Genomic DNA, 27,934 nt, shown 5'->3' with positions numbered 1-27,934 from the left:
GGGCAAAAAGTCCACTAGACGCCAGGGAGTTTTTTGGGCAAATGTTAATTAGGGTGGGGGCTGCCCAAAATGGGCATGCCAATGCCCCCACCCTTATTAAAATTTGCCTAAAAAATCCCTGGCATCTAGTGGGCTTTTTGCCCCCCCGGAGGGGCAGATTGGGGTCTACTGCCCCATCTGTCCCCCGGGGGGGGGCAGGATGGCTGTAATTTTTGTAGGGAGGGGGCGGGGGCATGAACATGCCCATTTTGGGCAGCCCCCACCCTAATTCAAATTTGCCACAAAAAACTCAAGCAAGATGACACAGTGCCCACAAACTGTGGGGCCAGAGAGAAATGGAATATAGAGCTAGATGAGCCACTCGGGGATAAAGACTGGGGCTCTTGCTGCTCTATCACAAGACTGTTGACAGCAAATTGTAATCTGCCATCATCCACTTTAAGTTTTTTCTGCATCTATACTATATTTTGAAACGGTTGAAGAGGTATGGGTTGAGAGAATCAAACAATTGTACAAGATGTCAAATGCAGGTGCTGCAGCGTGGAATCCAAAATCCTCCCTTCGTCACAGACCGTATATCTCACTAACACATTCAATCAATACATTCACTGGTGGGGCCCATAACACCAACATTCGTACATCCGTGGTCTGTTATTTCCGAGAGATGATTGTTCCAAACGCTAACATAAAAGGAATACCATATAACCTAAAAGTATATTTCATAACTATGTATAAAATATATATAATCCAACACATCCTATAGCTAACTTTTTAGATATCCCTTCTACGTAATCTATGGATCTAATTTATTTGTTTGGTAAGATAGATCTTCAAATCTTCTATTTTACATTTCTAGATTTAAACATGCTCTATGAATAAACAACCCAACTCATTTTTCAGTAATCATTAACAAATTTTATCTTAATTAGAGCAAATTAAAATGGACTGTTATTTGAACCACAGATACCCATATTTACATATTCTGGCTAATTGTCGTCCTCTAGGCCAATCAAGTCGTCTTTAATTCTTTAGTTTCTAAAAAGAATTCACCTAACACTTTAGCTGGTTTTACCCTATTTAGTTTATTAATTGTAGGTAATTGTGCGAAAATATTATCTACATCTGAAAAATAATATTCTAACTTTCCTGTTTGATAAAATAAACTTGCTATTACACTACATGTTATTCCATAAGTAACTGGAAGGTGATGATAAGTCACTCCTTCAGAAACAGAGGCAGGTAACTGCATACAGACGTAGCAGTCCCTTACGTCCATTGTCTTTACGTATTCATACAATAATTTTGAAAACACATTGTTAGAAAAATCTGTTATAGACCTATCTTTATGTAAATAGTTTTTATCTACTTCAGTCGGTACTACCCTTTGAATCTTACCTATATTAGTTTTGTTCTCACTATTAACCCTGGGCGTAGTTCGCGAAGTCTTTCTACGCGAAGCTACGCAAAGTACCCTGTTCGCACTGTGCAAGATGTCGTTTTCAATGATTGCACAGTGCAGACAAGCAACCGGCACTGTGCAATCATTGAAAACGGCATCTTGCACAGTGCGAGCTGCAGTTTTTTGCCGATCGAGTAGATTTTTACTCGAGCGGCAGCTTTCTCAACGAGAACTGGTAGTTTCTCATCGCTCGCGGTCGTGAGCATATGCGACCACTTGCAATGAGAAACCTGACCTCCTCGCGTTGAGAATCTCGCCGGGAGGTTTATTTTCCACGCTCGCGGTCGCCAAATTGACGTTGAGGACCGCGAGCGAGCAAAAAAGGACCGCTGCACTACGCAACACTACGCTACGCGTGTTTGCACTGTGCTACACGCAATTCGCGTAGTGCGAAGTAGCGCAAACTTCGCAAACTACGCGAGCGTAGCGTAGTGCTTTGCCCAGGCTTACTCACTATGTCCTTCTAATGTATCTCTAGTAACTTTGAAAGAGATCAAAAGAGTAAGTATGCTTCACAGAAGCATTAGTAATCCTGTAGAACAGCAACACATTTTACACCATCTCCTCAAAAATGTACATCTACCTTTGCTACTATCTATGTTTGCCGTCTTTCCTAAAATGGATTGTGTCTTTTGACTTAGCCTCTTCTACTTCACAACTTGTTTTCTGACCCAAGGCTCTAACCACCTACTTGTTTCTACCAGTTTCTTTTAATCTTTTTGACTTATTTTAGTGTTTCTTCATCAGCAGCTCTCTTGGTCTATTCAGTTCGGCATCTCATCGTCTTCCACTTTCCTTTCGTGATCCAAATACAGAATTTCCTGAACTTCTGTTTCTTCTTCCCCAATGTCGGAGAAAAGAACTCTCAGGATTTCCGATTCTTCCTCTTCTTCAACCACTTTCAGTACAGTCTCCTCTGGATTTCCTTGACTATCTGCCCCTTCTCCTCTTTCAGAGAGAGCCACGTACGTCCATTCCGGTGACTTATACTTCTGGTTAGGTTTCCTTGTTCTTTTGCTTTCTTTAATTACAATTGTCTCTTCTTCTTTTGATTTCCCCTGACTTGTCCCTTCATTCACCTGTTCAGCCCTTGGTGAGTTTACTCGTGTCAGTCGATATCTCAATTTCTTTATTTTATTCGACCAAACGTCGTCTTTTGCAGCTCTTTTCAATTTACTTCCTTTATCGTTCTTTTCAGTTCTCCAAGCTCTCTTTCTCAGAACTCGACCTTCAGGTATTTCATCTTCACTTTCTTCAGACTCTGTCTCGACTTGCTTTTTACTCTCAACAATTTCTTTTCCACCACTTGTTTTATTTTCCCTACTTCTGTCCTTCCTCGAATCTCCGACACGCAATCTTCCTGCTGACTACTTATCCCTTCACCTAACTAGATGTTGCAGTTCCCTACACCTCCTCGGGGGTCTTTCGCAGCAATCTGTCCCTCTCTCTCTGTACCTGTCCCTTGTTCACTTAAATTGGTTATTTCAGGTGGAATTTCTCTCAACTTTCATCTGGTACTTTCTTTTCACTGATTTCTTTTATTGTCTCTTCACTCACTTTTTCTCTGTTCTTTCCTTGTTCTTTTCTGGAACATTGCGTTCCTTGTTCGTTTTCGGAATCTGAACTGGTATCAGAAATCTGCAATCTTCTTCTCAGAGAGCTACTTCTGGGGACGATAGTTAGACCTGGTTCTGCTTCCCCCCTTTCAGAGTTTTCTCTTGTTTTTGAATCTCCGTCATCTGACTCGGTACTGGATTCTGATTCATCAAAATATTCTTTTTCTGTGCTGTCCACTGGATTTGGAATTCTCAATGTATGACCTTGCATGAATCCAGGTTTTCAGTCCAGCACACTTTACTGCTGTTGTCGTGGTCAGAATGACTTGTCTTCGTTTTCCCCACCTTGGAACCAAACAGTTTCTTCTTCGGTCGACCTTTATCCTTACCCAGTCCCCTGGGCTCAGATCATGGGCTGGCTTCTTTTCAAGGGTGGTGGCAACCTGATGAAACACAGAAGGAACTGCGTCAGCCAGGCTTTTACAGTATTCCAACACCATGTCATCAGTTATAGTCATCAGCTTGTTGACTGGTATAAACACTTGCCGCATGGCTCGTCCCATGATGATTTCATCGGGGCTTAACCCTGTAGTTATGTCTGGAATTGATCTAATAGTCATGAGTACCAGAGGCAAGACACCAGGCCATTTCATACCTGTGGCCAAACACATTTTCCCTATTCTGTTTTTGATAGTACCATTCATCTGTTCCACCACACCAGAAGCCTCTGATCGGTAGGCACGATGTAGGTTCTGTTGTACATTCAATGCTTCACAAATAAATGTTATTATCTCATTATGGAAATGTCCTCCTCGTTCTAATTCACTTGTCACTGGGAACCCAAATCTAGGAATAAATTCTCTCAAAAGTAGCTTTGCCACTGTTATCCCATCATTTCTTCTTGTTGGAAATGCTTCCACCCACCTGGAGAATAGGCAGACCATAACTAGAACATACCTCAGTCTGTTACAGGAAGGCATCTCAATGAAATCCACTTGCATTCTGGAAAAAGGTCCTCCTTCTCGGCCTATTGTTCCTAGACTCACTACTGTCTTTCTCGCAGAATTGTTTTGCTGACATATTAGGCATCTTTGACACAGACTTTCTGCTACAAGACTGAACTTTGCATTCTGGTCTGTTTAAATGACCTGATCATAGCATCTCTCTCTATGTGTCCCTGACCATGATACATCCGTGCCATGGTAGACATCATGCTATCAGGCATAACTGGTCTTCCATCTCGATAAACCCACACATGATCCTTCTCTCTTGGTGCACATCCAGCTATTATCCACTGTTTCATTCCTCATCTCCTGCCTCTTCCTGCAACTGTCTTACTTCTTCCCATGTTCCCACAATTTTAGTAAACATCAAGGAGCAAGAATTAATTTCCCTCTCCTTAACCCGATTGATAGACTTCTGATTACGTGCACAATACTGTGCCATATCGTTTGCATACTGGTTTCCTGTGGCGATATAATCACCACTGTGACTATGGGCAGCACATTTTACAACAGCCAACTGCCTAGGCAGCTGTATCGCCTCAAACAGCTTTCCAACCACTTCAGTATTCTTAATGGGAGTCCCACTTAAGGTTAGGAAACCTCTCTGCAGCCATAGTTGGCCAAAATCATGGACAACTCCAAAGCCGTACTGGCTGTCAGTTATCACAGTCACTTTCATACTTTTCCCAATCTTACATGCTCTAGTTAGGGCCACTAGTTCTGCTACTTGGGCTGATTTTACTCCTTTCAGATAGGATGCTCCAGTACTGCTGCGACTGTGCATACTGCATATGCTGCACTTAACAGTCCGTCATTCGTTCTCAAACAAGACCCATCAACAAACATCACAAAATCACTTTCCGGTAAAGATACATCTTTTATATCTGGTCCTGGTTTTGTACAATAATCAAGTACATCCAGGCAGTCATGATCTGCTTCATCTTTGACTTCCACATTCTCAGCGTCAGGCAACAACGTTGCATGATTCACATTCAAACATCTCACAAGGCTTACATTAGTTGCACCTAATATGACCTTTTCATACTTAGTCAGCCGACTATGTGTCATATACTGAGTACGGCTCCTTGTTAAAAGGATTGCCACATCATGAGGTACAAACACTTTCACTGGATATCCCATCACAATTCCTTCACTCTGCTCCAAACTTCGGCATGTAGCATCTACTGCTTTCAAACACCCAGGTAAGGCCACAGCTACTGGGTCAAGCATTGATGAAAAATATGCAATTGGTCTCCTCAGCTTTCCATGATTCTGTATTAACACAGAAAGTGCACATCCATTCCTCTCACTGCAGTACAACTCAAACTCTTTCTCATAATCAGGCGTGCCTAATGCAGGTGCTTCTCACAGTCCATCTCTCAATCGTTTAAATGCTGCCAATTCTTCCTTGTTCAAATCAATGGGATCTTTCACATCACTTCTCGTCAGTCGTACCAAAGGTTTTGCAATGTCGGAAAAATTACTAATCCACTGACGACAATATCCAACCATTCCCAGAAACATTCTCACCTCTCTTTGGGTCATGGGTGCTCTCATTCCTTTTATGATCCTTATTCTGTCTATCATTATTTTTCTCAGTCCTTTCTCAACGTTATATCCTAAGTACTGTACTTCCTTCTTGCAAAACTGCAATTTTGATGGTGACACCTTCAGTCCTCCATCTGCCAAATGATTCAACAATGCTATAGTGTCTATCTCAAATGCTTCACGTGTTTTCGATGCCACCAGGAGATCATCGATGTATAGAACCAACACCGAATTTTCGGCATTTCTAGACTTTCCAAAGACTTTTTCAATAGCTGATTAAATATTGAGGGGCTTTCTTTATACCCCTGTGGAATTCGGCACCAAGCCAAAATACGCTCACCGAAACGAAATGCTAAAATTTGCTGACTGTCATGGTGTAATGGGATGGAAAAGAAAGCATGACATAAATCAATCACTGTATACCATTCTACATCATGAGGAATCTGATATAAAATCACTGATGGATTTGGTACAATGGGACAACATGACACAACAATTTTATTTATCTTTCTCAGGTCTTGTACTATTCTGAATTTCCCATTAGGCTTTTTCAGTCCCATTATTGGTGAATTACATGGACTTCTCGTTATTTTTCTAAAAATTCCTTGTCTGATCATTTTCTCTATTACAGGAGTTACTCCTTCAATTATTTCAGGTGTCAATTTATATTGAGGGACATTTGGATAGCTTACTCCTTCCTTTACTGTAATTTTTACTGGATCTACATTTCTCATTAGTCCTACATCTTCTCCGGTGAAATCCCAAACTTCTGCTTTTATAGACTGTTTCAATTCTTTAGGTAATTAATCAGGGTTAAAAACAGCATAGGTTTCAATAACCTCATTTTCCCTGTTAGCTATTGTCATTTTATACAGTACATAATCATCTGGGGTTTCAAATGCTATCCCATCCGGGGTACAAAATATTGTGCAGTTCATTTTGCACAACCGATCCCTACCTAATAAATTCACAGGACTGGTATCGCACACGACAAAGCGGTGCATTTCTGAAAATCTCCCTGTGCTTACTTTCAATGGTTCTGTCAGGTAAGTTTTAATCTGTCTGTTGGATACAACAACTACTTGGATCGTTTCATCCTTGAGAGGAAGGTTCTTAACATCAACTGATCTGACAGTTGATCGAGTAGCCCCAGTATCAACTAGGAAAGTAATATTTTCATCATTAACCTTCCCATCTACAAAAGGTCCTGTCTGGTCTACTTCTAGAGTTGCTCCAAGTACGCACTCTTCTTCCTCCCTTCGGCACCGTCAATAGCTTTCTTCTGAATCACTCTCATCGCGTTTCAGCCAATACTGCGAGACAGCGCTAGCGCGTGGCAGCTTGTTTACCTGTTCTTAATCGTAGAATTCCGTTTCACGACTATACTTCTGAGAGTTTCTGCTCTGTAGAAAAGGCGGTTTTGGCACCTGATTCTGGGGTGTAACAACCTGCTGCTGTTGCTTCAGTTGACCACTCACCTCATTCTGCACCTGTGGATTCAATGATGGATTTCCATTGTTAGTACTTGGGGGAAATTTACACTCGGATTTCCAATGCCCTATTTTACCACAATTATGGCATGGGAACTTCTTCTTAGCTTCTTCTATATTTCCCTTTCCTTTCCCAGGACCAATTTTTTCTCTTGCTCCTGTATTATTCGCTTGTTCTGCTAATTGAGCTTCCTGTCTCTCTGCTACTTTTACTTGTGCCTACATAGCCTTTTCTTTCGATTTTCGCTGCTTTGCTTCAATCTCATCACTAAAGTATTTAGCATGTCTTAGTACTTCATCTATTTTCTTATTTTGCCAATCAACGGTATGTTGTTTTATCATTTCACTAATTTCTGGATGTAGGCCATATACAAATATGTATACAAAGTGACTCAAATCCTTTTCACTCAGATTCTCATCTCCACTAAACTGTTTAAAAGCTAGTATTAGCCTTTCGTAATATGCATGCACTGACTCTTTACTTTCTTGATGTGTTCGGTCAATCTTTACCCAATCTGTCTCTTTAGGAGGTACCTTGTTTTTCAGAAATGCAATAACCTGTTCATATTTCTACATTACCTCGGGGTCTGGCGCCCCTGTTTTTGGATCCCTAGGGTATTCCTGAGTTGAGATCACTCCTTAGCACACGTTTTTGATTGTAAACAGCAGGTATAAACAGTATATTGACACAAATAAACAATATATAAATCAGGAATTGGTCTTTTCTTCTTGTCAGTAGTTCTTTAATGGTATATACTTCTCCTTAGTCTGTCTGTCACCAGCCAACACGTGTTTCGTTGCATGAGGGAATAGTTGTCCCGCAACTTTGTCAAGGCTGTTGTGTGAAGAAACAAAGTAATATATACTTGTAATGTTCAGCGATACATACTTAAAATAACTTAGAATAAATTGGATTCACATTAGCCCAAGTGATGCTAGTGCAACCTTCAAACCAGATGCAAAATAAGTCTTAAAACTTCTAGTTACATAAAGTGTTTAGAAAAAGGATTAGTGAGGTCAACACGTCTTAAGGGTCATGTACATAGCATAGCGGTCTATGATCCTAATAAGGATGGAGAGAGATGGTGGTAATGGCTGTGAAGTGAGATATAACTTCTAAGCGTACAGAATCTGGTGGTAGTTGGTGAAAGCTAACGGTAACACCCTTCGTAAAAGTGTAGAGCCCGAAGCGATATATTCCATAAATAGGTAGTACAATCAGACTATCTTTATCCGTAATAGTGCGAAATGATAAAAAAAGGGCATATCTACCTCTATTCAGAATGAATACAAAATCTGAAAGTATAAGAGGAGAACATGGACATATTGTAAATAAGCGATTCCTGTGAGTATCCACTGTTATAGTGTTGAACATAGGGGAAATATAAAATTGTCATACTTAGTCGGCGGTGATAATTCCAAACCGCAGATGGTTTCAGTTTTCTAGGCGTTTCTTATGTGAATTATTCGTCGTCTTCCGTTTGTGCTGCAAATAGTCATAAAGAACCGCCCATATGTAAATATTGTAAGGATGTTAATAATATACATTTCAATTCGAGCCTCTATGTATGATTATAACAAACGACAAACTATACTGTCATTAGTGATGATAAGGTTCGTATTCAAACAGTGGTAGATTGCATAGCAATGTACCATTTAGTATATGATTTAAATTAGTTGGCTTGTATTTGTATGAGGCCAATAATAAAAACGTCCAAATCCCCATATTTTCAGTTTAACGTGAGAGCTCTTGTAGTCAGTAGAGCTGTAAGTGAATCTACCATTTAAAATCTGATCCGCTTCGGCTACGACTATTTAAACTGCATAAATAGTGGAGTCTGGAGGAAGCTTACCTATTTCTCCGTAGTGTAACGGTATACCAAGTGTCCGTGGTGGTCGCCCCAGTCGAGTACGCTGGTGTCAGTTCGGCCGTATACGAGTTTGTAAGTTATAACCGTGATCGCGTATCTGAGTTAGCGTGAGGGCTCGTGATTGACGTGATAGTGGAGGCAAAGGTAGGACTAAGAATAACTGTGGTTTTAATGGTCGCCATCTTGGAACGTATAGTCAAACGCGTAACTGTATCTAAGACTAAGTATTATATTGTGATAATGGTATTGTGACTATTTCGATAAATTGTAATAGTGTACTATTCAATACCAGTCTCTCCACCGATTAGATTCATTACAAACAAATAAGTAAATAGTCATAGTGAGTACTTAGGAAACAAATAATACCTTATATTTCATCATGCGAAAACGAAAGAGAAAAGGCAAGTGAAAAGTCTGTTGACCATAATAAGGGACATAGCATATCATCACAATATTCTAGATAACAGTTTATCTTCAAACCGCTTTGTAATTGGTGTTGGATTAGATTAAGTCTTCATAGATTAGATTCCTTAGTTATAACAGACTGTTTGACTTAATAATGTCACACCCTTTCATTCGTAGAGAGGGTATATGTGTCAGCTTATTAGAGTTTTTTACTGATAATTTATTTTCCAAGAAAATAATGTAACTCCTGGTCAATATTAAGTCCCTGTTCTACACTGTGCAGTTTAAGAATCCATAGGGCCTCTTTTTGTCTTAGAGTAAGTTCTCTATTACCGCCTCTTGGGTTGCTAGGAACATGCTCTATTCCAAAAAATTTGAAGGTATGGGTTGTCGATTGGGCCGAGCATATAGACATGTGTGCCGCCAATGGATATCACATGTCATTTTGTCTGACTGCTCTCATATGTTCCCCTATTCTTTCTTTCAACGCTCTGATCGTGCTACCAATATATTGTTTATGGCATTTACATTCAATTATGTAAATTACAAATTTGGTCTGACAGTTTATGTTTGTTTTGATTGTGAAGCTTTTGTTGTCAGGTCCCACAAATTCCGTCCTTTTGTCATCTGCCCATTTGCAAGAGTTGCAGTGACCACATGTATAAAAACCTATAATGTGTTTGCTTAGCCAGTTGGTTTTTTTAACAGGTTTAGGGTAACTAGGGCTGAGTATGTTTCTCAAAGAAACCCCTCTCCTATATGTTATATGGGGTTTGTCTGTTATGAACTTTTTTAGGGTGGCATCTGATTTGAGCAGATGCCAGTGCTTAGTCAGGCTCTTTCTCAGAATTGCAGACCAGTTGTTATAGCCCGTAATTAGTCTGATTTTTTCGTCTTTTTTTACCTGTTTGGGTTTTTCTTTTAGTGTGTCTTTGTGTGTTATTTGGCCGATCCTCTGCTCAGCTTTATGTAGTAATTTCTTACTATAGCCTCTCTTCTCAAATCTGTTCAAAACCCCTTTCTTGTAGATCTGGAATTCTTCCTCATCACTGCAATTACGTCTGGTCCTAGTCAGTTCCCGATATGGAATTGAGCGTATTTGATGATATGGGTGTGCACTACTTGCATGTAGTAAGGCATTACATGACGTGGCCTTTCTGTATAGTCTGCTGTTGATTTTATTCTCTTGTGTATAGAATTCTACATCTAGAAAGGCGATGTTGGTTTTACTAGATTCCATAGTGAATCTAATGTTGTAGTCATTACTGTTTAGGAAACCTAAGAAGCCCAATAGTTTTAATTGTGTGCCTGTCCATATCATAATGCAGTCATCTATGTAACGACTCCAGAATAAAATTGAGTCATTCCATTCAGAGCCCGATGGGCCCCAGATTTCCATCTCCTCGAACCAACCCATGAACAGGGTGAAAATCTGGAGCCCATCGCAACTCCTTGTTTTTGTCTATACCATTGTTCCTTGTAAAGAAATACATTGTTGTCAAGTATTAATTCAACCATTTCTATTAGCATTTCAGTGTGGTTCCAGGAGCTTGCTGCCCTTCTGTTTAGCATCTTTCTCACTGCTGTTATGCCTATGTCCCTTTTTATACTTGTATATAGTGCTGTCACGTCCAGTGTTACGAATGTCATGCTTTCTTCCCAGTTCAGATCTGCCAGGGTGCCCAAAATATGTTTTGTATCTCTTATGTAAGATGGTAAGTTTATTACTAGTGGTTTTAGGAAGATATCCACATATTCGGATATTCTCTCTGTCGGTCCGTCTATTCCTGATATGATGGGTCTGCCAGGGGGAAATGGTAAGTTTTTGTGTACCTTAGGTACCGTGTAGATACAGGGATATCTTGGTCGGTCTACTTTTAGGTACATTAACTCATTATCATCTAGTAATCCCTGTTCATGCCATCGTCTTAGGTGTTTATTGATGTAATCGGTAAGCGTCCAGATAGGGTTACCAGTTAAAGTCTCATAACAGTCCGTCTCATTCAGTTGTGATAGTATCTCTTGTTCATAATCTGTACTGCACATGATTACCATGTTGCCCCCTTTGTCTGCCTCTCTAATGGTTAACTCCTTGTTCTCACTGAGTGTTCTAAGTGCTATTCTTTCTCTGTATGTAATGTTATCTTTTTTCATTTTTACCGCAGTGTTTTTATTGTCATGTTTGTCTAATTCAGAAAGTACTAGTTTGTGAAAAAGATCTATGTTATTGCCTGCAGACAAAGTTGGAGTATTCCTGAGTTGGCCAATTAATCATGAGCTTGCACTCTGTCCACAAATCTGCTGGTACTATTATGTCAAATAGACTATTCAGATCAATCCATAATACTTTAGACAATTTTACAAATCTATCCACCTGCCCATACCACTCGACAGGCTTTTCGCGCAGTCAAGGGAAATCATTTGTAAAAGACAAAATGTCCTGTCTCGTCCTTGGGACATGTACGTATCCTCCTCCTGGAATCTCTCTCATAGGGCATTCTGTTACTACCTTTTCCTTTTCTCTTACAGGAAATGCTGCAAATGTTTTATCTGAAGCATCATCTCCCTTCCTCTACCACCTGCTTCTCCATTTTTCCACATCCCCCCATTTTCTCAACAAGACAATTATTTCCTTAATCTGCCTTATCCGTCCAGTGGTATTCAAATTTTCAATATCTTTTTCAGTGAAATCAATTCGATATGGTTTTGAAAAGCCTTTACCTTTTCAATGTCTATTCCCATTTTATTTGCTACTTCTTCTAGTCGCTCATGTAGGTTTTTCGCTCTCCATGTCACACTTTTGCACAAAAATAGTAATTCCTCATCTTGGTAAGTTTTTAATTTCTCTGTGGGGATAGTTCCTACTTTTAACTCTTCTAGTACCATTCGTAATTTGGCCACATCTATTGATTGGGATTCTTTGTCTTTTCTCTGCAAGCTTCTCAACCATTCACTTAATTCTTCTGTAGATGGACCTACTTGTTTCTCTACATTACCTCGCTCTGAATCCTTCTGTGTCTCTAATATTGACTCCACTGTCATCGTATGTCTTTCTGCTAAATTTTGGCCTAAAAGGGTTCCTCAAAACATTTGGTTCGATCATACTCATTGACTGTCTCCATGGATTCTCATCTTGGCTCGGCTTTGGCTGTTCAGCCTGTTTATGGCTTTTATAAGACACTGTTAAACAATGATCGCTATCTTTTTGTTTATCGAAAATTGGCATTACTGGACCTATCGTCACTGGAACTGTTACAGCCTCCAGATTTTTTGTTAGTTCTCTTATTTTCTCTGTTAATTCTAAAGTTGTCTTTGCTAACTCCGCTGAATTTTCACCATTTATTCTACTCTCTGGCTTTTCTACCTCTCTAATGGAGTTACTCTTCTCTAAATCTTGCGACATTGGTTTTGTCTTTATAATTCATAATGTTTCAATCATTGGGGCACTTGGTGTTAATATTTCTGGTCCTGGTCGATACGGTGGTGGATTTTTATAAAACATGTCATCAAGAACATCATCCTCTGATTCATTCACTCCATACCCTCTCAATTCTACATTATGTCTTTTCTCTGTACATTTTTGTCCTCCATTATCCTCTGCAGTTCTTACAGGACACAAACCTTCAGTCATACTAGCATTCCGCCACCTCCTCATCCGATCATCATGACTTTCATGTCCGTACTGTCTACCAAACATGTACCTATATCTTCCACCACTCCTCTGTCTCTCTCGTTCATGCATCACATCTTTCCATTCTGTCAATGCTTCAAATTGTGTCGGTCTAGGTCTTGGTTCTAAATTCATCATTTTCTCTCTTAAGTTTCTCAGAACTGCCAAATTAAATGAACCATGTTCTGGAAAAGCCAAGACTCCGTCATCTCTCGTGTACCTAACCCAGTTGTCTAACCAAATACAAGTATGATATCCATATTTCGCAACCATAAAGGATGCGGGGGTTTTCGGTGGAGGAAGTAACTGTCCTTCCCTAGTCACAATTGGTTTGTCCTTTTTAAACCATTTCTTGATTCTCCCAAACCAGGACTTTTTCTCCTTTTCTGGTGGATCGTAATACATTTTCTTGTCTTTCCGTGTATCGCTAGTCTCTCATTACAACTGTACTGTTATTCGGTCCAATCTTAGCGCGACTCACACTAACGCACCAATCCGGAGCGTCTGCGTCACCTTTGTATTTCTCCAACCCAAGCGCGACTCACACTAACGTACCAATCAGGAGCGTCTACGTCACCCTGCAATTCTCCACTCCTAGCGTGGCGTACACTAACGCACCAATCAGGAGCGTCTACATCTCTAGCCAACTGGCCAATCCCAGCACGGTCTTTCTGACGTCAACAGCCGCTGCTCCTTCTCCTGCTTCTACTGACCCCTCCTTTACAAAATTTTCTCGGTAAGTTTCCAAACTTTTCAAATTTACAAATCTGTTAGTAACTACATAAAAACGCCACCATTGTCCACTTCGCTAACCAAAGAATAGTAAAAAGACCTATCTCACAAGAATTCTGTCTTTCCCGAGAGCAGCGCTTACCTCTGCCCTACTACGGAATCATTACTTGCATTGATAAAGTAGCACATCCCTCTACTTCACCCTTCTAACAAGCATCAACTAACCGCTTCTCTAGAAGCAAGACACCTAGTTGGAGACCCAATGCTCCTGTGAAATAAAACCAGAGTTTTGCAATTAGCCGGAATGCCTTTTCATTCGCGCTCTTTCACAGCGGAAATTTATAGTACATTCACACAGAATTCTGTCTTTCCCGAGAACAGCGAACAGTCTGTCCTACTACAGAATTATGACACTCGTTAACAAAGTAGCACTTCCCTCTACCCTGTCCTCCTAGCAAGCTCAGAGAACACCTGCTACCTTTTCAGTGATAAGCGTTATCAGAGTACCTTCCGGCCTCCTGGTACCTAAGACCAAAATTTCACAGGTAACCTTTGCTATCATACACACTTCTCTCATACAGAGAATATCTCTAATGGCAACACACGACGATGTTCCCGAATCGAACCCAGACAAGGCGTCATGCAACTTCACTTGTTACACGTTTTCCCGTGTACCTACGGGCAACAACAATTCCGTCTTTCCCGAGAGCAGCGCTTACCTCTGCTCTACTACGGAACTGTTACAAATTTCCGACTTCCTACATTTCAGAAGTCGTGCAAACAACATAGAGCTCAACGTAACCCAATATAGAGTGTTAGTACATAAACCAATATCAATCAATAACCAATAATCAATAAGCAATGTCCAAGCAATAATCAAACCAAATCAATAAAAACCATCATCTTGCTACCAGAAAAACTGCTGCAGCGTGGAATCCAAAATCCTCCCTTCGTCACAGACCGTATATCTCACTAACACATTCAATCAATACATTCACTGGTGGGGCCCATAACACCAACATTCATACATCCTTGGTCTGTTCTTTCCGAGAGATGATTGTTCCAAACTCTAACATGAAAGGAATACCTTATAACCTAAAAGTATATTTCATAACTATGTATAAAATATATGTAATCCAACACATCCTATACCTAACTTTCTAGATATCCCTTCCACGTAAATCTAATTTAGTTGTTTGGTAAGATGGATCTTCAAATCTTTTAATTTACATTTTTTGATTTAAACATTCTCTATGAATAAACAACCCAACTCATTTGTCAATAATCATTAACAAATGTTATCTTAATTAGTGCAAATTAAAATGGACTGTTATTTGAACCACAGATCCCCATATTTACCTATTCTGGCTAATTGTCGTCCTCTAGGTCAATCAAGTCGTCCTGCAACACGCTACAGTCCCATAGATTGGTTCGAGACCATAAACGCAAGCCAGTCAATATCTGCTCATCAGATCTTTACTTTCAGTTCATCAGGAAATTGGGCAGCAATTCAATCTGTCAAAGATTCCGAGAAACAGCTGTCCAGCAGTGTCACCGTCCTCTCCATCAGCATAACGTCAGGAAAAAGAAAAATAAGCGCACAACTCACTATTCTATCTGATTTTTATAGTAAAATCGATGTAAAATTGTAACAAATATCAATTTTAGACTGTTTTCATTGGTGGATTTGGGGTCGGTCGGTGAAGTTCTGACATAGTTCATTAAGTTAGATCATCGCACTTGCTGGTTCCGGTTTTAAAGACAGTCCATTGTTCATTTTCTTTGACACTTCTCGCAGTATGTCATTGATAGGAACAGCTTGGCTAGGGTCAGGACGAGGCCACAGCTGTCCTTTGTTGCGCAGGCGCACTTCACCCAAAACCTCGTGGAGTGTTGTCAGTCGCGTCGAGTCAAAGGAGCGGCCATCTTAGCGAAGGCCCAAATGGTTAACTTAAGTAAAACAAACACAAAACATAATTAAAACATGGAAATGGCTGATAAAATGTTAAACCCTCACTAATTCCCCTATTTGTATGTAATTATCTAGCATAATAGCAACATTCAAAGCGTTTATAATCACCCAATGATGTCATCTGGTGCGACATTTACGTCACAAAAGCAACATATAACATGCAATATTTTAATTTCTCTAATATTAGTATGCGTACATATTTTAGTTTACAAATTATTTTGGCCATGCAAATGCAAATCCCACGTGTAATTCATACATTAATAGGGTTGATTAGTATTTCACTCCAAAACTTTAATATGGTTATAATTAATTGATTATTCTAATTAGAATGCACATGCAAATTGGGGGAGTATACAACATTTTTCATTACCCGCTCCAGCACAGGATGCTGATTTTATGCACTTAGCTTGGGGTTGTGAGAGGGTATATGCATTCTGGGAGCAAGTCACAAACAGGCACATGCATCAACGTTTTTTGCAGGCGCAAATGGTGCGATTCACAAAAATCATCCGTTTGTGCCCGCAAAAAGGCCTGTTGCGATGCATTAAAGTGTCAGGCACTCGCAATTTAGGAAATCGCAATTTGTTGTGATTTCTTAAATTGCGATTGCATTGCGATTTCTTAAATGCAATCCATGTACCCCTTAGAAATAGCGAATTTGCTATTTGGGGCCGCAAAATACAGTTACTCTCGTCTGTATTTTGCAAAAAAATGAAAAATGCACTAAAGTGTATTTTTCAAGGTTTCTGGTTAAACACACACATGCCCTTGGGGCATGTGTGTGCGCAACATGGGTGCACATCACAATTTCAGGGGTGCAACAGGCCGTCAATTTGACACCTTTGTACCATTGAAATTGCATGCGCAATTTGCGAGTACCTATTGGTACTCGCAAATTGCGCATGCAATTTCCCATTCCTTTCTAAGGGCCTGTAGGCCCATAGGAATGAATGGGAAGCTATTGCTTAATTGCGACTTGCAATTTTCGAGATGCAATTAAGGAATGTTTAGGAATCGCTATTTTAATAGTGATTCCTACAGGCATAGGTTTTTGAGAGTCTTTAATTGCGATTCCTTAATATTCGCTTTTCCTGATGCATTGTGTTAGAATTGGGAATCTCTGGTTGACACAGGTAGGGACTTGTGTCAAGCAGGGATCCTCTCTTCTAGTCAGGGTAAGGGGTTACACTCTAACATCAACCCCTGCTCACCCTCTAGGTAGCTTGGCACGAGCAGACAAGGCTTATCTCAGGGCGCAATGGTTAAGCATTTGTGACCACATACAGTAATTCAATGATACCCCCACAAAAGGACTCCACACTGGGTTTATCAAAAATAAATATTTTATATATAGGCAGACTTAGCACAAGACCCAATAACGTTAAGCGGGCCCACAATACTTTTAGCAATAAGCAGTTCTTGATTTCAAGCGTATTTCACAAGTTCTGTGCGCTTCGAGTACTTAGTACGGTTCGTACGGGCTAGAAGATGCTTACGAGCGGGGCTCACAAGCGTTGCAGGTGCTCCGGGTGAAGCGTACACCCAGCGGTGCTCACGAGTGGGGCTCACAAGTGTTGCAGGCGCACCGGGCGATGCGTACACCTTACGGGGCGTACGAACGGGGCTCACACACGCTACAGGTGCTCCGGTGCGGAGCGTACACCATATGGTGCGAAGCGGACACAGTACCTTAACTTTGGAAGTTCGTCACGGACGATGCGTTGAATCCCAGCGCGTTGTACGGCGCGATGTCCTCCTGTTGCGATGCGAGCTACGGCTCGTAGGGGGCCTCAGTCACGATGCTCGAGGGGACGGTGCAGAAGTACGGTGCGCTGGCTCTTTGTTGCGGCGTACGAGCCATACCTTGGAATTGGCGCCTTTTCTTGAAGCGCGGTGCGAAGCAGGCAGTACGCTCCGATGGTGAGCGACGGACCAACCACTCCATGTGCCGCAGCCTGCCCATAACAGGGGTAGGGGGCACACTGAGCAGTACGATGCGGACAGGGGGCAATAAAAGTGCGTCACAAAGTCCTTCCTTCACGTTGCGAGCTACAGCTCGTAGGGGTGCCTTTGTCTTGTTGTCTGGGCCGGACAGCTGGGCACAGGCTTGCTAGTGTACGTGCCGATCTAGGAGGCGCACACTTCTCTCGGCATCAGCTTCACGGAGAGAACGGCGGTTCTAGGTGGCGATTCTCAAGGGGGGGGTGAAGTCCACTTGTCCTGGGACTTCGTTCAGGGGGCAAGCTAAGTCACAAGCCCTTGGAGATCTTAAACAGCACAAGTGGAAGTAAAGTTTGTCAGCAATCTTTCTCCTCTCCTTCAGCAGCATGGCAACCACTGCAGGACAGTCCCCCAGGTCATGGACAGTACTCCTCCTACAGCTTTCCCGGTTCCTTCCCCTCAGGCAGAGGTTCGTCTTGTAGCAGGATCTAATTTCTTGGGAGCAGGGTCCCAATACTTATAGTGCAATTCTTTTGTTCTTTCAGGCAAGGTGCGCCCTTGTCTAGTTCAGTCCGGTTTCTGAGCACTTTGTTGACATTCATGCAGGCTTCTGCTTTCAGTGTGCAAGGCAGAGTCATCAGACGTTCCACAGGGGGTGGAGCCAGCATTGTGGTGGCAGAGCACAGCCCTATTCAGAGTCCAGGTGCACTCCTCCCACCCATCTATATGTCAATCTCTCTATTCACCACCAGGGTACCTAGCCCTGCCCCTCTGGGTTTCCCCAGCCCTGTCACTCACACAAACCAGACAGCAGATACACATCAGCGCAGAGGCGGGCTGAAATGGTTAGGCAAGCAAAGGCCAACTTTCTAAAAGTGGCATTTGCATACATAGGACATTCAAATAAACCTTGCTAAAAGATGTATTTTATTATCCTGAGTTCAGGCATACTAAACTCGATTTTGTAAATTGTAAATAAAAATTGTAAAATGATACTTGTATAGCGCACTACTCACCCGCAAGGGTCTCAAGGCGCTTGTACGAATACCGCTGTGGAACCCATCCTGGCTTTCCCTGTGAGGCGTCCACTCCTGGGCACCCCCAAGGTGGAGGCCAGGCATCCTTAGCCTTGTGGGGGCCGTTGTGGAGATTAAGCAAGCTATTGCCCAGAGTTGCAGAGTGGGACTCCATGATTGGAATGGCACCGAGGCAAGAATTATCAGGTCCGTGGAATTTTTGAGACCAAAACCCGCCGAGGCGGGGAATTGAACCCTGGTCCCGGGCTAGACCTCTGCATCAGGGTCTGCCGCTCTAATCATTGAGCCACTTTTCTACCATGGTTTCTGGGTCTGTTAGGATCATAGGATGTAACAATGCTAACAGCCCATTCTGGCCTATGAGAACAGGTAGCCTCACAATCGTAAAAAACGAAAATGGCTGTAATTCACTATTAGGACATGCCACACACATCAGGGCTTGTTCTACCTTATGCTTACAATGCACCCTGCCCTTGGGCCTACCATATAGGGACTGGCAAGTGGGTGCACTTGCCCAGTCAGCCTGACAGTACCAGACTGCACGCAGGTTCTGCAATGGCAGACCCTAGACACATTTTAACAGGCCGCTTCTGTGGGTGGCACAACCAGTGCTGTAAGCCCACCAGCGGCATTTGTATTTACAAGCCCTGGCACTCCTGGTGCACTTTACTGGGGTCTGAAAGTAAACCAAATAAGTCAATCATGGAATCCAACCAACATATACATTTTATATAGGGAGCACTTGCACTGTGGCACTGGTTGGCAGTGGCACAGTGCTCTGAGCAGCCAACACCAGCAAAACACATGGGGCACAGCGACAAAAAGTGGAAGGGAGACTCACGCCAAGGTGCCAGGTCTAACAATGTGCCTGAAAGTCCCTCTCTGAAACGGTTTTGGAAGCAGTGGAATGAACGCATCAAATGTGCCTACTATGGCTAGCTGGACGCTTGCAACCACAGACAAGGCGGTTGGTTCTTTTTGCTTTGCTAAAAGCTAAGAGGAATATGGCTAATTGTTGGGATAGTAAAAAGGTGCCAGGGCAAGAAAAATGGTTTGAAGATCTTTTATATTGCAGAGACCAGTTGGCATGCTATGCTATGCTGAAGAGCTCCCTATGTCATCTAGGCCTAATGACTTATGGGCCCCTCTGGCGACTTACTTACTTTCTGTGAATGAGAGATACTATGCCGGACAAATGAAAAAATTAGGCAGAAATTTGTAATATATAAATGTGTTGAAATGTGTGCTAGGTGGATGAACAAATGGTATATTATATTATCTGGAATAATATTGTACTAAGCTGTGATGAACATGCCTTGTATGTTTTATTACGTTGGACTGTTATAACTGTATATGAGCAAAATTAATAAAGAAACAAATGTTTACCTTAAACGTTGGGCTCCTCACACCTTAACTAGTAAAGTCTGAAAACACTGGGGCAGTGGTGTGAAAGGGGTTAAATACATGTAAAATATTTACCTAAAGCCCTGGGCTCATCACAATTTGCATAATGAAGACTGAAAACTCTGGGGTGGTGGTGTGAGAGGAGTTACATACATGTGCAATATTTATCTTATACCCTGGGATCCTTACACCTTGCATAATTAAGACTGAAAATGCTGGGGTGGTGGTGGGGGAGGGATTACCAACAATTGTAATTTTAATGTTAAATCATTTGCTCCTCACACATGTCATAATGCAGACTGAGGACAGTAGATAAGTGATTGGGGAGAGGTTATCTACATGTGTAATAGTTATCTTAAATCCTGGGTTCCTCACTCCTTGCAGAATCAACACTGGGAACACTATGGCGGCGGTGGTAAGGGTTACTGCATGGGGAATATTGATCTTAAACCCTTGGGTCCTCACACCTTGCATAATAAAGACTGCAAACACTTTGGTGGTGGTGGGGGAAGGATTACATACATGTTTCATATTGACCTTAAACCCTGGGGTCCTCCCACCTTGCATAATGAGGACTGAGATTACTGGGGTGGTGGTGGGAGAGGAGTTACATACATTTGTAATATTTACCTTAAACTCTGGGCTCCTCACACATTCTATAATGAAGACTGCGAACACTGTGGTGGTGGTAGGAAAGGGTTTACTGACATGTGTAATATTTATATTAAACCCTGGCCTCCCCACACCTTGTATAATGAAGATTAAGTTCACTTGGAGGTGTTGGAAGAGGGGTTACCTACATGTCAAAGATTTATCAAAAACCCTGGGCTCCTCACACCTTGCATAATGAAGATTGAAAACACTGAGATGGTGGTGGGGAAGGGATACCTACATACATAATATTTATCTTAAACCCTGTCTACTCACACCTTGCATATTGAAGACTAAGGTCAATGGGGCTGTGGTGGGGGAGGGGTTACCTACATATCAAATACTTGTATTAAACCCTGGGCTTCTCACAGTTTACATAAATGAAGACTGATGACGCTGGATTGTGGAGGGAGAGGGGTTACCTACATTTGCATTATTTACCTTAAACCATTTGCTACTCACACCTTCCCTAATGAAGACTGAGAACACTGGGGCAGTGGTGTAGAAGGGCTACCTACATGTGTTATGTTTACCTTAAGCCTTGGGCTCTTCACACATTCACTAATGAAGACTGAAAAAAAATCCCCGTGCTCCTCACAACTTGCATAATGAAGGCTGAGAACTCTGGGGCTGTGGTGGGAGAGGGGTTACATACATGTGTAATATTTATCTTATACCCAGGGCTCCTTACACCTTGCATAATTAAGACTAAGAACGCTGGGGTGGTGGTGGGGGAGGGATTGCCTACATGTATAATTTTAATGTTAAACCAAGGGCTCCCCAGACCTGGCAAAATGCAGACTGAGAACACTAGATCAGTGATTGGGAAGAGGTTACCTACATGTGCAGTAGTATTTTAAACCCCGGGCTCCTCACTCCTTGCAAAATGAAGACTGAGGACACTGTGGCAGTGGTAAGAAGAGTCACTGTAGGAGAGTAGGATCAGCTTCACATGGGTACCCCCACTTTTTGCTAGTGTTTCACTGTTTTTCGACCTTAGTCTGGCTGTGGCCCTGCTAATCAGGACCAAAGCCTAGCTGCTTCCTCTCTAAAATGGTTTCCATTTACATTAGGTACTTATCAAATTGGATTCTGTAGTGCCGTATAAGCCCCTAGTATATAGTATACTATGTACCTAGGGCATAGGTACCTCAGACACCTACCAGGGGCTGCAGCATATATTATGCCACTCCTGGGAAGCACTCCAAAATGGCACCACAGGTCACAGCTTTAGGAAATACATCCTTATGTCTGTTCTGTGATACATCATCATTATCGGGGAGACTTTTTTTGCCCCAAAACCAATGGCACAGCTGAAACTGCTACTGCACTTTTTCTTTCTCGCATCTTTTTTTCAATGTACTCCTTACCATATACTCCTAATTGCATTATAACCTCGTGGTAAATGCTAACTTTGAGATGGCTGCCTCAAAACATGTTGTGTTTGGTGTCAAACGCTTTGGAATACTACCCCCCCGCCGATTCTGGCAGCGGGGGCAGCATTCCACCCTTCTAGAGGGAGAGACATGTTCACACTGGCTAAACCCTGTAGTACTTTCCTGAGTCCTGGCATCACAAAATGGATGCCTCTGCCACAGACACGGGTCTGGCCTCTTGCTGCTGACCGAAACTCCGCCAGGGGAGGCCTGGACAATAGGTTTCCTGTCGAGGGGAGGTGTCCCCACCTCCCCAGACAGGCCGATGTGCATAGGGGCTGGGCGGGAGCTCTCTCTGGTGCTTTGAAGCCCTGCAATGGGGGCACACTTGGTATCCCCGGGCATACTCCAGTTCAAACCGGTTGCAGGGGTACCTGCCCCTGCTCTGGTGCAAAACTGAACAAAGGAAATGGGTGCAACCACCCCTCTTTCCAAGCCCACCCATACGTGGGGCCTTAGAGTTAATCCATCCCCTAAACTTACTATAAGTATAGAAATCCAGTCCCTGGGACTTTAGATTACCCTGGACAAAACTCTGCTACATATATCCTGGACCTTTAACGTTCTATCCTGACTAGAAGACTGAAGAAATCTCCCTTGGGGTCAAGGAGTGACTCCCCTGCTTGGCAGGCACCAAAGAAGCAACTGACCGGTCTGCATCACCAGAGGCAGATTTTCAGACTTCCCCGAGGCTACTCTGACTCCACAGCAAAGCTGAGGCCCGTGGCTATCGTGGCTGACGTGGAACCATGACCCCTGGACACCGTGATCTTTTGCAGCAACACTATCTTACTGGTACTCCTCGAAGTTGTGCTTTTGGCTTTGAGTAGCCCCATCCTTGAGCATCTCCTGTAAGGAAGATTGTTGGCCTCCACTCCACGAGTGACCCGTGGGCCAGCTTCAAGTGCGACCACTTAAGGCTCCTTCAACCACTCAAGGCTCCTTCATGATCACTAGTCCGTTGGCTAGCAGGTCCCCAAGAAGGCAACTCCTTTTCTGTTTGGGCTTTCCTGGTTGCTCCAGATGTGCCCTTACTTACCCTTGCTGGGTGAGTCCCTCAGACATTGCTGGTCTGCACCGCAGTCCTTTCTCTGAATTCCAGTGACCTGCATTCTGGTCGCCGACACTGCAGCACTCGACAGACTTTGTGGGACAACTCGAATTCGGCTCGTGGACTTCATCGACACCTCCTGGACCTCGTGGCTGAAGAGTCAAGACACCCATCAACTCACCTGAAGCACCCGACATCTGTGGGCATTGGTCCATCCTGCCCTAGGTCACTGGCTAGTGACCCAGACTCTGTCCCCTCTGCTTTCAGGTTTCTTCCATCCTAGATCCAGGCTTGGATCTCTCCGGACACTTCTCCTCTTCACGGCAGCAACAGTTCTTTGCATGCTCCCATTGAAATCGACGACGCGACCCGACACCAAAAGACACCTATGCACCCGGCTTCCCTGGGTGAGATAACTCGAGTACTCCGGTGCTCTCGTGCGTGCTAGCCCTAGAACTTCTTAAGTCCAAAGGGTCTCCATAGCTACCACTAGGATAGCTTTCTATAAAGGTTGTCTTTAACCTATCACCATAAGGGGTTGTTTGGACTGATACAAGGTGCCCACTAGAACTAGTGGACATCATATATAAGGCCACCTTCTCACATTGGTGGCAGTGGTGGGATTCCAGCTTGCTATTGTTTTACCAGATAATCTCAATTGAATTGATCAACTGAAAACCACTAAAGGTACCTGAGGTACATATAATATCAAGTTAGCTAAAGTAAGTTCTTCTGAACTTAGAGTTGTGTGTTAAGGGATAGCACACCCTTTCTACAACTCAAGAGAGTTTAGTAGGCCACACTAGTGTAGGTAGTGCAATACACCACACCACAGTAGTATTGTCTAACCAGCTAGGAACCAGTGGGTCACTACCAGGAACCAGTGAGATCCTTCCGTATAAATATGAGTATCTCACTTTTGCTTAGCTTAGGGCCTTATGTTCCATTAGGAAGCTGAAGACAGGCAAAAGTCCATCCACCCAGCATCTCATAAATATACTGAAACTGGATGATATCACAGGGCCTAGTGGGCCTGATGATTTAGACAGTGTGGGTGAGGCAGCACATGAGGGTGGAATCTCCCCTGACCCTAACTCTAATGCTGACTAGATCGGTGACAATGACCAGACTCTGGTGAACACAGACCACCAGCATGAGGATGAGGAGGATGACAATAATGCCACTTTCTTTATTCCTCCTGGTAGGCCTGACAACAGGGCTAGAAGGGATAGATCTCTTTCAAGGGGATCTATCCAGTCTAACTCCTCTATAGGAACCTCTGTTTCTTCTCACAGAGAGAGGGAAACCTAACAGGAGAGGAGAGAGAGACTGCTGAAGTATGAGCAAGACAAGTTCAACCTCAGAAAGCAACAGATGGCCTTAGATAGGGATGCCCTGCAGCTCTAAAGGGCTAGTAAAAAGGAGGGACTAGAGACCCTTGGTGGCAGCAATTTCAATTGAGATAGGGAGAGGTCTTATGACCATAGAAACCTAAGTAAGATTGTCCCTCCCTACCAGAGTGGGGATGACATCCACAAATGGATAACTGCCTTGGAGAGGGCCTGTAAAGTACAGAAGGTCCCTCAAGGTCAGTGGGCAACAATCCTATGGCTCTTCTTTGCAGACAAAGGTAGAGACAAGCTCCTCACTGTAAGTGAAGCGGATGCTGATGACTACAAAGTCTTGAAGAGTGCACTGATAGATGGGTTTGGCCTAAACACTGAACAATACAGATTAAATTTCAGAGACACCCAAAAGGCACAAAATCAGGACTGGGTTGACTTTGTTGACTGTGCTGCTAAGGCTCTGGAAGGTTGGTTATTGGGCAGTAAAGTGTGCGACTTCATAGGATTGTACAATCTGATAATGAGGGAGCAGATTCTTAATAACTGACAAAATCAGCTGATGCACCAGTACCTGGTAGACTCATATCTGACCTCTCCTCAAGAATTGGGAAAGAAGGCAGACAAATAGGTCAGAACCAGGGTGAGGCAGAAGGTACAGAACCAAGGCGGTGACCCAAAGAAGCAAGATTCCAAAAGCTCTGACAAGGGTGGGAACAAGGGTAAAAACCAGAAGTCTTCTCAAGGGCCCCAAAAACCTTCTAGGGCATAGGTACCTCAGAGGCCTACCCGGGGCTGCAGCATATATTATGCCACCCCTGGGAAGCACTCCAAAATGGCACCACAGGTATGCTACTGCAGCCTGGGTAAGGGTGTGCTTGCACCCCTTACCGTGGTATAGGCTACCTAAATCCACACCTATATACAGACACATATACACCTATAAGCCATTCCTATTGCAGCCTTTGACAATCCTGAAGGCAGAGTGCTTGGTTTTATATGAGAGGGTGCCCAAGCATGAGCTGAGCCCCTCTGCAGCTTTCGGAAATACTTCCTTACGGCTGTTCTGTGATACAGCCATACCATATACTCTTAATTGCATTATAACCTCTCGGTAAATGCTAACTTTGAGATGGCTGCATCAAAACATGTCGTGTTTGGTGTCAAACGCTTTGGAAAACTACCCCTCCACCAGTTCTGTCGGCGGGGGTAGCATTCCACCCTTCTAGAGGGAGAGACATGTTCATACTGGCAAAACACGGGTAGGACTTTCCTGAGCCCTGGCATCACAAAATGGATGCCTCTGCCACAATCAATGAGTCATCCTGCATCACACTCTGGGATACCCAAATGGTTGTGAATCACCAAGTGATAGACCTGGAGATGAGGTATCATATAGCACCCAATTAGCGCTGAATAATTCTTCAGCAATCACAACATTACTACATTCTTATCATTCATGATATTAGTTTTCATAACTGAATATTTCCCTTTGTGCTCCTTTCTCTCACCTGAACATTGCACTCCAGCATCCCTTCTGATGTGACAGGGATTATGTCCCCACGCATCATGAGGACAGTCGAAGAAGGACGCCTCTGCTCCTGTGCATCGAATCCGACTCAGCCACACTTGGTGCCATCCTGCTCCAAACACTTCATTGCCACTTAGTGCATATAAAGCTGATCCGCATCCAAGATGTCTACAGACCACCTCAGCATCCTTCTTATCCCAGTGAATATCGCAGACCGTCCCCCATCGCTTCCCATGCCTGACCTCCACTCTCCCGTTGCAGGCATCACCAGCATTGACCAAGCGGATCTCATCGGCACCACCTGTGGCCAGTGGGAGACAAGGGAACAGATATTAAGTACATTGACCACCTCTAGAAGGGAGACATTCAAAGGTCAGTAAAGAGATACAATATCTCATCAGCACCACCTGTGACCAGTGGAAGAGAAGGGAACAGATATTGAGTACATTGACCACCTCCAGAAGGGAGACATTCAAAGGTGAGTAAAGAGATACAATATCAGCAGTCAGCAGGTTTCACTGCTTCTCCTCCCTGAGATCACAGATGGACAAACAGATCTGAGAAGCTGAGCATTGTCTCTGTAAATCCTGAGTTTATATACCTAATATGATCTAGCAATAGTCTTTAAATAAATAATGCCATTTCGAGATTCTAGCATATTAGAAGAAGCTCACCATTAAATACACAAGTATATTAATTGTGTACAAATAGACTGTTGATAATACATGATGCAACATTAGTTACTAGTGTTTCACAATCATGTGCATCTGCAAAAAAAAATCAGTTCCACAGGAGTTTTTAGAAGCATACCTTTAACAACATTAGAGTCTATCTTAAAAGAACATTAAACAATTAGACTAAAGAATTGTACAGTGTATGACGCCACTTCTTAGGGCCCAATTTAGATTTTGGCAGGTGGAGTGAAGGCGGTCAGGGTGGTATGTCCGGCAACACTTCACCCACCCAATTTAAAGTTCACTGTCGGCCCTGAGGGAACTCTATGGGTTTGTATGAACCACTATCTCAACGTTTTATACAAAGGTATTTAGAGTGGGAGTTTGCTTTGGCAAAGTAAAAATGAATAGCCCCAACCTCAGTGGAGTTTTCTCCCATGGTGTAAGAATAGTTTTTATTTTATATTTTTATTTTAACATTCCTTCACCTCCAGGATATTAATGGATTCGGTAGACAGTATAAAGACATCTGACTACCCATTCTAAATAGGGTAGAATGGCTTACCACTGACGCTCCATATTCTCTCTGGCCTTCGGAGGAAGGTTTACGCTGAATGGGTAAATTTTGCTCTATTATTGTATGTAAAATGACTTCTTTTTTACACAATGTCTTTCATTTGGAAGGCAGAAATACATAAAAAGTCAATAGGTAATAACAGTTCCTATACAAATCTGAATTACCCTAAGTCTCCCGATAAAAATGGTACCTCACTTGTAGGGGTAGGCATAGTGCCCACCACAGGAAATGGCTCAAAACCCAACGTGAACACACCACATTTTCACAATGCAAAAATTACCCTTTTTTAACAAAGTGCCTAGCTGTAGTTTTTTAACCCTAGCTCTGCCGGCACCTTGGGAAACCTAGCAAACCTATACATTTTTGAAAACTAGACACCTAGGGGAATCCAGGATGGGGTGACTTGACTGCCTCCCACCAGGTTGTGTTACCCAGAATCCATTGCAAACCTAAAAAATTGCCAAAAAAAACACTTTTTCCCCATATTTCTCTTGTGGAAAGTTCTGGAATCTGCGTGCATCCACAAATTTCCACCCACCCCGCGTTCCCCAAAGTCTTCCGAGAAAAATGGTACCTCACTTG

At 42.8% G+C, this 27,934-nt stretch overlaps 1 protein-coding gene across 5 annotated transcripts in view; it reads right to left on the bottom strand.

Annotated features, from left to right (window-relative positions):
• The window catches only part of LOC146859524 (CD5 antigen-like), a 585,933-nt gene that overhangs the window by 235,054 nt on the left and 322,945 nt on the right, over window positions 1-27,934 (bottom strand). For all 5 annotated transcript variants that reach the window (XM_085650234.1, XM_085650233.1, XM_085650232.1 and 2 more), the window contains one exon: window positions 26,082-26,402. In XM_085650234.1, coding sequence (XP_085506360.1) covers window positions 26,082-26,402 — 321 coding nt within the window. The remainder of the gene's footprint in view (window positions 1-26,081; window positions 26,403-27,934) is intronic.

Source organism: Triturus cristatus, chromosome 3_2 (assembly GCF_964204655.1).
Source record: "Triturus cristatus chromosome 3_2, aTriCri1.1, whole genome shotgun sequence".
Lineage (NCBI taxonomy): Eukaryota > Metazoa > Chordata > Amphibia > Caudata > Salamandridae > Triturus > Triturus cristatus.
The sequence above is the reverse complement of the archived record's forward strand: the minus strand, read 5'-3'. Positions and strand labels throughout refer to the sequence as shown.